At 39.3% G+C, this 14,193-nt stretch overlaps 1 protein-coding gene across 7 annotated transcripts in view; it reads left to right on the top strand.

Moving 5' to 3' along the window:
- LOC107223904 (four and a half LIM domains protein 2) overlaps positions 1-14,193 on the top strand; it is a 142,906-nt gene that overhangs the window by 61,565 nt on the left and 67,148 nt on the right. Inside the window, exons 1-2 of one of the 7 annotated variants that reach the window (XM_046743206.1) lie at positions 1,473-1,492; positions 2,642-2,721. The exons of 4 other annotated variants lie outside the window; for them this stretch is intronic. In XM_046743206.1, coding sequence (XP_046599162.1) covers positions 2,660-2,721 — 62 coding nt within the window. In that variant the 5' untranslated portion in view covers positions 1,473-1,492; positions 2,642-2,659. Of the gene's footprint in view, positions 1-1,472; positions 1,493-2,614; positions 2,722-6,810; positions 7,645-14,193 lie in introns of those variants that run through there. 2 more of the 7 variants (XM_046743193.1, XM_046743177.1) reach the window with 2 other exon arrangements.

Genomic DNA, 14,193 nt, shown 5'->3' with positions numbered 1-14,193 from the left:
TTTCTCTCTCTCTCTCTCTTTCTATATATCTTTTCACGGGAATCCGCGCTTCGTTTCGGTCTTGGGCTTCGGCAGGAACAGCCTCTACTAATTGCTTTTCGATAAAATAGCGTGAAATCGCGAAACGAGTCAGCTGGATATCACGCAGCGTGCGGGAATTGCTCGAGTGGAAGAAACGCTTGGAAGTTTCGCGATTCCGAACGTGTAATATACGGTTAACCTTGAAAACCAATCACTTTACGCCTCGAGCTACCGACCCCGGTATAATGCACTCTGCGGTTAATATCGAGGCGTGGTCGTCCAATAAACAAAACAGCCAACCCCTCCAAAGCTTATCCGGTTACCACATAAAAGTTCAATAAATTTTACTTTACCTCCTCGCATGACCGACGATTCGACGTCCAACCTGCGATGTGTCTGTCAAGTTATATTAGCATGGCAATTTTGGTACTGTAGTTTCGGTATTTCAATGTCGACAAATTAAACCCAAATACAATTAGACACGCTTCAATCAAGCATGTTTCGACTAAATTTTCTTCCGTTTTTGTTCAGGCACTCATGCATCTTCATCTATGTGTATGCTTACCTACTATTTTCTACTTGTTGAGATTAAAAATAAATGAATGTAAATGATCGATGAAAATTTCAAGGCCCAATTGACACGAATTTTGCACCAAACGGTGCAAATCTTATAATCGAAGAATTCTTTATTAACGTGATTGTCTCGATCGGTCAAGACTGAATAGGACATTAAACGTTTGTACTTTAGGCTTCATTAATTGTGATCGGTAACTTCCTTAAAAATTAACTGAATTGCCGAGGTTTTCTATCAAAAAGCGAAAATTAGTCGACGTCCTATCTATCCTTATTTGTTGAGTACTGAAAATGACGTCTTAACTTCGATCTACGATCGATTTATGCCGGCACGAAGTGCGTAAAATATCACGAGGTTGAAGTTTGTAATGTCGATGTAACGATGCATTTTCACGAAAATAATCCGTTACTTTGCACGATTGACTGTAATTCAGTAATCTTGAGTCAAGAAAAATGCACTCATATTACTGAGATTAAACTTTTCCAAAATCGTTGAAAAATGACAAATCAATGGTTCGTGTTTCGTAGCATTGTAATTTCAATATTGTAAAAAATCAACCCATACTGTCCCGTTTTCTGCCTGTACAAAATTTGCAATACAATTGCGTGCGGCATGCAGTCGTTCCGCCGCCAATCTACGAAGGGTATCGTCCTCCCCGTCAGATATTACATGCACAGCCTTGTTAATTACGCTTCCAGCAAGGCGCTCACTCTTGTAAATACGACCACAAGCACTCGGATCCCGCTCTATTCTCGGGTTGATTAATCGCGAGAAATAAATAATCGCGATTCGGAGGAAGTGAGCACGCATAGGCGTCTCGCCGCTGTGAAGAACCGTATTTATTGTTAGTAGGCGTGAAAATTCCGTCGACGAGTAACGTCAACGCGCACGCGTTCGGTACGTCGAACATCTTCGATGGTCCTTTATTTAGTCCTTTCCGCGAGTTCATCCTTCGTCGCGACGCTTGCAAACCCGGTGCGATAATTTTGGAAAAATTAAAAAAAATTTTGTATTAAAAAACGCGCGTATGTTTACAAAGAATTCGAGACAGCGCTGCTGTAATTACTAGTCTCGAAAAAGTACAAGTAAACGACACGTTTAGACCAAATTATTGACCCTCTTATTTTACAAAATTATAAATCTACGGGACAAAATGTAAATTTTTCCATGACTAAAACGAATTGCTGGACGGTTGGAAACTTCAAATTAATTTTTTTGTAATTTTATAGCCAAGTATCAAACGGATACGACCAAAAAACGGTCAATAATTCGGACAGGGTCAATAACTGGTACACTCACCTTACAAATCCCATCTTTTTGCGGCAGTGATTCAGGCTTTTTTCACGAGGTCAGAGGTCACGTGCCGTGGCAATTGAAGCAGAGACTAGAGCAGAGACGCGGTCGCGTTAATTGACATATTCCCGACGTAACGTTGGCATTCATAAAAGAGGTTCGACGCCGCTGCAATGTTGAAGTGAAACCCCACGGTATCGGCATACATGCACACGGGGTTAATGTAGCCTTAACCTCGGAGCCGGCGTCGAGTCTAGGCTATGATCTAAATTCCTCTTCTTCGGCGAAGGTGCTACGCGCTCTTGACTGCCTCGTCGCGTGTTTACCGTTCAGTTGAAAAAGGCGTATCGCATGGGGTGGATTCACCGCGTTGTTCCTGAGAGAATAATCCCCATTTTCGTACACTCGACGGTCCCCTCGTTGGTTGTTTTCTTCTTCATTTTAACTTATTTATTTATGTTATTTATTTTTTGTTCTTATCCTTCCAAATACACTAATCTTCGTCGAGATTGGATAATACAAGATCGAGATTACAGTGACGTACGTAGCGATATTCACGCAGTGTAAGATTGTGTACATGACGTAGATTCATGGCTGAAATGATACCGAATTTATGATAATAATAATTGAAGGTGGGATTTAACGTTCGACGTGCATAGCTTTGTTTACTTTTTATTTTTATTCTTTAAATGTCACTTACAATCGTGGCGTGCTGTTGATGCGATCATGTTTGGCTCCGGTGGTGGCTGGGAGAATTGGAAACGGTCCGGAATGGTTATGGATGTCGAGTCCAGCAGCCCCCAGATATCCACATATTGCACTAACACTCATAGGTGAGTCGTAGTCGATTGTTTAATTCAATTCGTTGTCAGAGTAATATCGGTTTAACGATATACTTCGGATGTTATCTTACTGGAAAACAGACAGGCGGCGGATCATGCGCGTTACAAAACTGTCATTGGCGCAAAATTTATCGCATTTATTCACTCGGTTCTATTAATAAACGTGACGAAGTCACTCGCATCGCGTGCAACCTTCTCGAATGAAAAAAAAGAAGTTATGTAAAATAAAATTATGTTACATACATGTACATACATATACGCGATAAAACTCTGTTTATAATGCTAAATTTTAAGCGAGATTAAGTTTTTATGATATAATTTTTGTCCGTATTGCGCGTTTTCAGTTTATCGCTTGCGAAAGTTTCTGCAATTTTTCCAGTATTATTGAACGGTATCGTGAAGATTGTAATGTAACAATATCTTCGAGTCTCGTGTTTGCTGTAGCTTTTTGTAGCTTTTTGTCAAACGGTAATGCGTCGAGTGACAGCGACGTTTAACGATTGTACACAAAAGCATATGGTGGCCTGATTGAGCTGAGAACAAATACTCTCTCCGAGGAACTGACTGTGAGCCTATCCTGACAAACACACCCTGTGGTTGATAGTCTTGACATCCCTGGAGGTTACGTTGTTCGAGCATGGTTAGTGTACGACTTTTAATCGGAAACAAGAGCTGCCCAAGCTCAAGAGTTCGATATTATTATCGAAATTGTTTATTATCTTTGATTAATCATTTCCACAAACTTATTTATCACGCGGAATCCTCTAAATTTGGTACAGTAATTAAATTATCATGCTAAGACGACAAAATAGCTGATAAAAACTTGGTGAAATTAATTAGGATGTACACAACTTAAGAAACGCTTACAGAAAGTCTTGCCAAGAAATATACCGACTGTTAAGTATATTTTACATTTTTACTTTCGTTTTCAACAATTACTCCGAAATCTATTTAACCCTCAAGAGGCGCACTGGATAATCATTATTACGATTATCTTACTAGTATTTAAACATACGATACAAATTGTTATTTCGTATTACGGTGATGTGTAATGTCTGTTATTACTGCGAAGAAAAACGGAAATTAATATTTTCCTGCTAATTTTTTTATCTGTGTGATCTTTGAAAAATGTTCATTTTAACTAAAGCAACTTTTAATGGCAATCCGAACTTGAAGAAAAAAGTATTCTTGTAGATTAAACGGTAGTGCAAAACGTTCCTGCACCATTGCGGAAGAACAATTGAAGAGCAACACAATTTTTTAAATCAAAAATTAAAAAATTATGTCCGATAATTAAATAACCATACGAAACCATTTTTTCAGTGTATAAACTAGCTCTTCACTTGCTATTAATCTCGTCTCACGCTCTACGGACTAAAAGTCAGTAATTACCTACCGCGCGATAAGAGAGAGAATTTGAATTCAACTTTGTGCAGTGCAGGGACTTGACCCTTTGAATCACTCGTTATTGTGCCGAATCAACTTTTGTAACAAGATAGTATTTCATGGTTTTTGGGGTCGCAGATTACAAATCAGGAATCAAATTTAAAAAATTCAAGACGGTGGATCCAATATGGCGGACGAAAATTTCAAATTTGCTTGAATACGTTCAAAAAATTCTATGCCGGAGTTTTCGGGTTCGCTGATTGGATTCGCTCTACTAAATTTTCGAAATCTGATTACAGATTCGCAACCAGTGACCCCGAAGTCGAATTTGAAAATTTCGTCCACCATATTGGATCGGTCATCTTGAATTTTTAAAATCTGATTTCAGACTCGAAATCAGTGACCCCAAAAACTTACACGTATGTAAAACATGCGTACTTTTTCGGAAATAAATAATGCATTCAATCATTCCTTCTTAGCAATAATAATTTACATTATATCGCAATAATTTCTCTCGAGTATTGAAAACCTATTAATATATTATCATAAATAGGAAAAATCGCGAAGAAGTATGCTGAAAAGTTCTCCGAAGGTACAAAAAAATATACATAGAAATAGATGGTAATACTCATCACTGTGACTCGAAGGGTTAAGAAATCGCAGGATGCAAGGGCTCTTATCTCGCGGGATCTCATAGTTCGACTGCAACCTTGGAAACGTTCCGCACTAGGCTTATTTTTAGAAACTGATCTGAAACACGCTCTCGGAAGACACGCATTGTACATATATAGTCAGTCTTTGCCGCACGAACGAAACGCTCGAGCTACTTTCCCTGCACGTGAACAGTACCCTGCATTCTAATTACACACGCGTTTCTCGAAACATCCCGTCTCGTCTGACCGGCGAGTCTGATCACGATTCCCATCCGTCTATTTACGAATGCTGGCAAAAGCATTTAACCATTTCACGGGTCGTTACACTTCTGGTGATTCGCTAAAGATTTTTATTAATTTACGGCCGTTTTATAATTCCAACTTTGACTTTTGTCCAATGTGACTTGGAAAAAGTCGTGAATTTATTTACTTGACTTTTTGAACTTTCTTGCTCGTGACTGTGACCATTTCGTTCTGAATTTCAAAGTATTCGAACACACTTGATTTCAAACTCGCCCAGGCGTAAAATTTCTTCGCAATATCACGCGATAGTTTTTTACAAATTTGTATTATTTCGTCGAAAAAAAAAAAAAGAAACAAGTCGTAAACAGAATAAAAATACCAAAAAATCGTCTTTAGTTCGATAGTCGATAGTTTGATTCAACTCTTTTTAGTGTTAAGATCAAACCATTCCCATTTTTAACCAAATTTTAACTGTACAATGTATTGGATATTATTATTTGGGAGTACAACGTTTTACATCAACAAGTCTAGAATTTAACACTCCTCGAAAATCTGCAATTCAGGCGGAATTGATAAAAACTCTAGCTATTCACTCTTTAGCTTGTTATTCGTGCGTGCAAAAAGTTTTGTCAACGTCGAAGAATATAATGACACGAGATATTCGTTTTGTGGGATAAATTTTGTCCGACATTTGATCAAACGATCCATTTCAACACCAAATTTTTGAAAGTCGACCGTACTTTTTTTAGGCCATGCAGCCTGCTGAGAGAATGGCTGGTAGATAGGGGGGAAGGGGGGGGGGGGAGGGTTCACGTCTTGAGATAACGAAGTTATTCATTTCTGATACGGCTATCGCATCAGCTGCCGTAACAGCAGACCAGTCAGAGTCCGAATAAGCGTTGAAGCTGACGTATCGTTAAAGTGTAATAATAATGTAAGTCTACGTGAACACAGATAATATTATTATAGCGAAAAAATTCGCTCTCCCGTGTGAACAAGTGGGGAATAAATACAAAATGAAGTAACAATAAATTACCTGCAATAAAACGTGAAACGCTGTCGGGATAATCGAAAAGTGTATATTATCAGGGAACTTCGTTTAGTGAGGTGAAAAATTTTCTACGAACGCATGACACGATCTCCCGCAAACATTGTAGAATTCGAAACGTTCGTCGTCATAACAGAAACATTCGATGTTTACAAGCTGTAAACAGAGGTTCGCGAATATATTTATGTATGTATGTATATACGGTTTTAGCGTGTGATGCATTTATCGGAAAGTAAATAATTAAAATTCCAAAAGTGTTTATAATCCGTTGAATGATTTAGACAGCGTAGTAGTTACAACCGCAAAACAACCGGTTCGTTGCAGGGTAAAATTATGAAAGAAAATCCGAAGATAAAGGCCGCCCTAAAACAATAAGGCGAGTAAACAAGCTAAGGCTGGATCGTCACGCTTACTGCGGATAGTAAGTAGCTCCAGTTATGTACGAACATGTATGTACACGCATTGGCGTATATTATGACCGTAAAGTTACGAGAGACGGCCACATAGCATTAAACGGAGACGTCGGACGGCATAGTCAGTTGTATGTTGGACTTAGCACTGGGAGCAGCAACAAGTTCACCGGTAAAGCATCGAGTCACGTGGCGGTTTAATTACCCGGTAAAAAAAACAAAAAAAAAAAAAACTTGCCAATTGATGCAAAAAAGAAAAAAAGGAAGGAAGAGAAGGAGGAATGGTACAAGTGTACGGACGAGGCTCGAACCGCAACGTGTTTTACTGTAAGATCGTTCGTCCGTAGTGACGCTTCGAGTCCGTGGATAGAACCAAGTGCATGTCGCTTAATTGCGATGCGCAACGTACATCTGGTATACATGTGAGGAAATCTAAGCTCTCTTCTTAACAAGGTTAGACTAACTCGATTTACGGATATAGTCGCGGGTGTGTCGTGTGTCTTTTTATCAGGCCAGTATTTTCTAGTCTCAGTCTTTGGTTTGTACGAGTAGAGTCGTCACTGTCACACACACACACACATACGTAGAGGCCCGGTTTGAAGAAGACTACAACGGTAGTGCTCGATCAGCAATTTTAGCATGCGAGGACAATCGAGGTCTTTTATCATTCAGTACACCTGTCACTTGGTTACATGCGTTACTTTTCTAATTTTATTCGTGATGATATCTAGAAGAATCGTAAACGCGTTTCTGAAGAGTGAATCATTGGTGTGATTTGACTGTGTTCGGTTCGATCGTTCGATACGCGTTCGTGCTTGTAACGCAAGTGTCGTGACATTGTTGCACTCCAATCCACGTCGTAGGGATTGATAATAATCGGCGTACCCGCACGTGTTATTGGAAACTGTGACTCCGGCCGCCGGACCATGGTCTGGGACAACACCCAGATGTCGGTGCTGGAGGTTACCCAGGTGAAAAAGAAAACGCCGAGGTTTCCATCCAGGGAGAGAAACTTCGCTGTACGAAGACGAGGTCTGCGTCAGTCGGGAGGCGTTAGCGTCGGCGTTTGTGTGGGTGCTTCACCGATGCCCACAACGCCTGAGAATCGCTCCAGCATCGCCTACGCGTTCGAGGATTCGGGTAACGACACCGAGAACGCCGATAATGGCAGCACGTAAGGCCCTCTTGCTTCTTTCTTTTCAACCTCGCTTCTCAAAATTTATTTATTATTCACACTCCGACTTCACCGCGAACAGATTACAAATTTCCAGCCCATTGGTCAACGTCTAGAACCATAGAACCAAAGTTTGACGAGGCCAGGGTCGCTTTACAAGCTCGTGATGGAATTGCTGGCCTCTATGTCAGAGACGGGCACGTCTCTTGAGCACGTGGCAACCGGCGATATTCTTTACAAAGGCGACGAGTTTGTCTAGTGAATCATCGTCGATCATCAGACCAGGTACTCCTTGGCTCTGGCTGATCTTGAGGTGTCGCGTTGCTTTCCATCCATGAGGCAAAATTTCTCTCGAAGCGAACGAAGAAGCTCTTCACTGTGTCTTGGACGATAGGTCGATATTGCACCTTTACACTTCGGTATTACAAACCGTCTCTACTCTGAACCTGGCAGAAATGTCTTTGTCTTCGGCCAGATGTGTACTTCCATTGTTCGCCAAATTGTAATTGCTTCTCGCCCACTTTAAAACCCATGTAGTGTCAGTCGGTGTCAGCGGCACTCCTATCGTCTGATGTACGTTGTGTAGGTGAGGTGAGGAAAAAGTTGACAGTTCGGAACTGACGAACGTGAGGTTAGTTTTTTACAGGAGGTTAACGAATCGAGAACTACGCGAAGTTTAAACGTGATCGGGATTACGCCTTTTCGACTTTCTTGCAGGAATTATTCAAAGTCGTTTCACGAAGCACTTCGAAGACGCCAGAAGCTACGACGCTAAGTTATTTCAAGCTGTTGAAAAGTGCGATGTGATAAGTCATATAAAATCCTGCGACATCATCCCAAAGTTATTTATAATCGTTCAACTAAGCGGCCAGAGTTCATCCAAAGTTTGTGTCTGTGACGTTGTGGATCTTTCTATAAAATGTTTTCATATACGTCCGAGATAGTGAAAACTGAAGTAATTAGGATGTATTTCTTATTTTTACAACCAAACAAAAATTCCACCGTGTAAAGCGAATTGAAATTTACAAAAATATCAGGTAACTCGTGATAAAATATATCCACCGCATTCAACGTGTCACAAAGTTATTTAGATTCAGTCGCATACGATATTCACGATTATATTTTTTAACAAACAAAATACTACATGATTGTTTTTCGTTTTTCTGCTTCCGTACACGTGCGAGAAATGAAAATCTTTTTCATGCGAAGACTCAATTGTACCAATATTCACGTAATGGTCCAATAAACAGTTGAGGGTTACGCAAGGTAAAAAATTAACTTATTAATTTCGAGAATATAAGTTTATATATATATATCTGTATTTGTAAGGATAACTGCGTGCTAATAATTGTTTCAATCATGCAAATAAAGCTCGATGCATGGAGATAAATTATAGACAGTGCGGAAGGCACGCGTTTATGTAGTACAGAGTTGACCTTCCAAGCCGGAAAAATAACGGAGACCGTCCATTTTGATGCATCTGTCATTTATCAACCTGAATCATGATGTAACGTTGTACCGTACACGGAATAATCATCCATCTTCTTGTGCCAACCTCGGGAATACATACATATATATATATATAGTCTTAAGCTCGGTTGGCCTAAAGTCGAAAATGAGAGTATAATAAACGTCAAAAGATTAAGCCGAACGAAATGAAATTGAATTAAAAAATGGAGCAGCTGCTGTAACAGCGAGGCCAACTGAATCATGTTTTACCTTACCTACCTTGCTTATATTACCGAAATACTGCGCGGGAGAGAATTTCATTCTAAGTTCTAATTCAGGGCATTCTAAGTCAGTTGGACTAGAGTCTGACTCTAACGCTCTTGGATTTGGGCCGCGATTATTATATTGTTGTTCTAACTATAAAAATTTTTTTCGGATTTTTGCAACACACCTTGACGCCCCCAGAGCGCCTTAAATAATGATGTTTTCACAATGATTGCAACATTTTTTAAAACTACAAATAAAAGTACATTAATTCTGTGTTCAAAACCAAAAATATTCTAACCAAAATTGAAGTGGACGGGAAAGACGGTAATTTTTTATTTATTTTTTAACTAAGTAATAATTTTCGCTCAGTCATTTTGATTTGTTTCCTATTATCGAGGTTCGATGTATCTTCTCTGATCCAAAAACAATCCATGAATTTGAATTAAAATTCAAAATTGAAAAATCAAACCACTAAAAAAAAGAAATGACGTTGAATTATGAATTTCTTTTAAATTTCAAACAAAATCTACAGATTGTTGACGTATTAGGGAATATATATCGAACCCTGTATCTTAAAAAAAGAAAAGATCAAAATGACCCAAAAAAATTATTAATCAGCCGAATTAATAAAAGTTACCATTTTACCTGCACATTTCGATTCCGGTTGGAATATTTTTGGTTTTGGCCACAGAATGTATGTAATTGCTTCATAATTTTTACAAATGTCGCAATCGCTGTTCATACGTCGTCATTTAAGGAGCTCCGAGGGCGGCGGGGTGTATTGAAAAAATCTGAAAAAATTGGGATGATTTTTATAGTTGGAACAATAAAGGAAAAAATCGCGGACCAAATCCAAGAGGTCGAGAGTCAGAACCTAGTCCAATTGACGTGGAATATTCCATACGGATACCTCGGAATATCTTCCCTAACTACGGACTTGAACAATCTACCAATTCAATTCGCAATAACGGTGTTGCGAAATTGCGAACCAAAGATAAGATTTCGGTGTCATGTACTGTGATTATTCGTTACTCGTCGAGCTGTAGCTTCGACATATTATGCGTCACATTTATTTCATTATGTTCACTGTGTGTAATAAGCGCTATTCGAGAAAGACTAGATCATGAGTTTTACACGGTCGGCCGGTTTCGTTCTCCATTTATCGTATTTAAACAGCGAACAACATTCGACATTCGTTTCTCGTTGCGTATCGCGTGATTACTTTACGTAAGATGCTTTTTAATCAACGAATCACTAAACCGGCCTTGCTTAATACGGACAAGTTCTTCTTGAACCTTTTCGTCACTGGCGTACCGTAATCCATGCGGAAGATGACGTCCAAGGTAAGGCGGTTTCATTCAGTAATCGCTATAATTAAACAAAACTAGGATTTTACTCGCACAACTTGCCTCAGACTCGCGTCATCTCACATTCACACATCTCCATTATATATTATACCTGAACTCCGACGACGCGACGTCTAATTTCGTACGCCGCGCAGAAGATTAAACGGATTTTATAGGTCCCGAGAAAGTGTCTTGCTTGCGCGACGCTTGTATACCCTTTACACCTTGTCTCTCATATTATTCGTATATATACAGGTATACCCTGTCCTTCGACTTTCTAAAGAGAGACGCGGTATTGCGAGAGAAAAAACTTGCTTCGTGGATTATTAAATTAATGCGCTCAATTGCAGGCGATCAGACTTTGCAAGAGGAAGAGAAAATGTTATTATCTTTACAGCATATTTTAATCGATTACCGTATTAATGTTCTACGAAACGATTGCTAGTATTTGAAATTTTATTACAATGAAATTTAAGCTCGGAAAATGAAAGACCTCGTTATGATAGAAAGAAAGATAAACAGCTCGATACACGTACAATGTCACTTAACAATTGGCTACGCCTCGGTTACTTTATAGTTCTATTTGCCGCCAACTCATCGTTTTCACTGATTCTATCAGGCAGACTGGATAGATGAATTGACGTACTTTGCTAAACTGAATTAACGCGAGCATTCTTTAAGGTGTTGAGAAAATCTTTTGTAAATTCTTACCGTGAAAAGCGTTTTTCAGTATATTCTCTGCGGGTTTTGTTTTTCTTATCTGCGCATAAAGAAGGAAATACCTTGTTAAACTAGTTCGAAATAAACTGTGCTTCGCAGACTTGTTGGACGCTGCTGCATTTGCTGAGAATATCCGTGTATAATTCGTACTTCCAAGTACGTAGGTGATTACTGCGATGCACGTTTTCCTATTCAGCCACACTATATTTGTTTGCGTATTTACTCGCGGTACGGTTTTGCGATCCAAGGAATCGCCTTACGCCAAATATAAAGTTTATTAGGTCATTCTAGGTGGACTAGAATAGGATTCGAAGTTGGAACCTAGCTGAACGTCCGGAATGACGGATGAGCGTGATGGTACGTCGTGACTCAAGTCAACCATCGCAATACGAATCACGAGTTTTGGCCACACGCTCTAGGATTGGTCGTTAAAATAAAGTTTCGAGTAAATATCCACTTGCGGCGATTTCTGACTACATCTTGCGATACGTGATTCTTTTCTACGCATCCTTTAATGTTATTTTTTTGCGTACCTCAACCTTTCGTTCGAATCAACCTCGACGGATCGTTCAATCTGTCGGTGTAAATATCGAGTTCTAATAACAAATGAGAATAATTCCGGACAATTTTTTGTTTCAATTTCATAATTTCATTTATCAGTGATAAATTTACTACGTCGGAATTACCGAGTATTTATAGGAGAAACTTTGAGTTTTCCATGAAACATCATCGATTGAAAGTTGAATTCAGGCATGAACACATATTCGTCAGGTCTTCTTACAATTATTGGCTGGCTTAAAATTTTGCCTTCCAACCGTTTTGCAGTTCGTTTATTATGAATAACGAACGACTCAAATACTCAAGTTTAATAATGAAACTTTGTCCTCTGTGTCTGAATGTCTTTTATCGCTAGCTGACTTTGATCTTCTCTTATTTCGAGTCTCATTTCTGACTTCTGTTTGTACGTGTCGTTAAAAAGATTGAAACTGAGGTAGTCGAATTCAGAGGATGATTGGAACGATGAGCTGAATCGAAAAATATAAATTTTAGAGTATCGCAATTAATGTAAAAAACTGCAACAACGGATAGAACATACGTCCAAACACGATTTACATTCTTCTTACAATTTTTCAATTTCCAACAACTTTTCCAACGTAATAACAGATCTCTTTCGATGCAAAACAGTAATTATTTTTCCTCCAAACGCACGTTCCTCAGTTGAAAATAAAAACTGTTCCACGTCTACCTCGCTTTGTTCTAATGATTGATCATTGTTACATCCAAGCCATCCATCGTGCCCTTTCTCACGATAGAATGCAAAAACACACTTTTGATTTATCTGGATTAGGTGCCGGATTATATTCTCAGGACATTTATCGTTGCGCCAATAAAGAAGAAACGCCGATACAGTATTCGAGAATAAAACCGGTCTATTTATTTGATCCGGAGCGTAACTCGCGGAAGTTTTCAACTACGAAGGCGTGATTCTCCGGCTTTTAGGGTTCGAGCAATTTGGCAAAGCATCGTTTTCGAACAGGGTGCTCAAGCCGTGTGAATGATGTCGTGTTTATGCTGGCGTGTCGTGTAAGTGCTAAAACACGCGAGTAGGTACACAGAATACACCGACTGAAAAGAAAAGCAAAGAAAAGCTCTCCTATAGTTCTTGCCAAGCTTCTGTCACCCTCCTGTCAGATTGTCAAAACGTCGGAGTCGCCCGGGCGTTGCAATATCGGTCGATCTTCTGCGCAGTTGAATTACCAAGAAGCTAAAACAGCTACCAAAGTTTAGAGCCTTTTTTGCCGAAAATAACTCTCGCTCGTCGTGGATTATTAAAGTTGATCCAACTGCTATAGTTACAATTATTCATAGCCTCCGACGGTGAAAAATAGATGCGAACTATCTGGCGATTATAGTGAATTCTGATGAAAAATTTTTCTTCGACAATGTTGTTCCTAAAAAACTGTGAATTGTTTTCTCTATAACTGAGACTAAAACTGTAAATAATAGTATTATTATTTTTTATTTTTTTTGTTTTTACTCATCAGTGTAAGAAATTCACCGATCTATTTTCCTTGTCCACCAAATTCGAGTCAACTGATACCTAACTCGTTCCGTTAGGAAGCTTCGGCGGACGTGCAGATTTTTTTCCTCCACACGAAAATCAAGAATCGACCAACTTTCGCCTCTATTCAAACCTCGTTTGTGACCGGACTGCAATTATTGTCCGTCTGAGCAATCATGTCGGCATGCAAGTATTCATTAGCTATGCCGTGCATGCAAAATCTAGGTTGAACGTGTTCGAAAAGTTCCTTGACTTCTCCGCGGTGGAAGGGTTAGGTCATGTTAAGATTGCGCCAGCTGGAAGCCATAGCCAATGAGCGTAACGAGTATGCGGACACAAGCAGAGACTTAATCCCAAGTATACGTAAATATAATAACGATCTGCCGTATGGATGGGATTCCGTTGGCGTCTCATCGACGTTAATTCTTGCGGCTTGAAATGCGAGACAAGAACTTTCAGATTCATAGGTTATACCGATATATATACGTCAGTGTGGTCCTTAAAATGGTTATTTTTGAATTTTGACCGTCTCACCCCCCAAATTGGCTCCAAATAATTCAAAAAATTTTTTATAGTCAGGTTTCTTGGATCGCTGATTACGAATATAGTCACGAAATTTCGAAATTTAAAATGGCGGATCCAACATGGCGATACCAAGTGACTTTTGGGATGTTTGTCCGCCATTTTGGATCTGTCATTTTGAGT

Source organism: Neodiprion lecontei, chromosome 1 (genome assembly GCF_021901455.1).
Source record: "Neodiprion lecontei isolate iyNeoLeco1 chromosome 1, iyNeoLeco1.1, whole genome shotgun sequence".
NCBI lineage: Eukaryota > Metazoa > Arthropoda > Insecta > Hymenoptera > Diprionidae > Neodiprion > Neodiprion lecontei.
The sequence above is the reverse complement of the archived record's forward strand: the minus strand, read 5'-3'. Positions and strand labels throughout refer to the sequence as shown.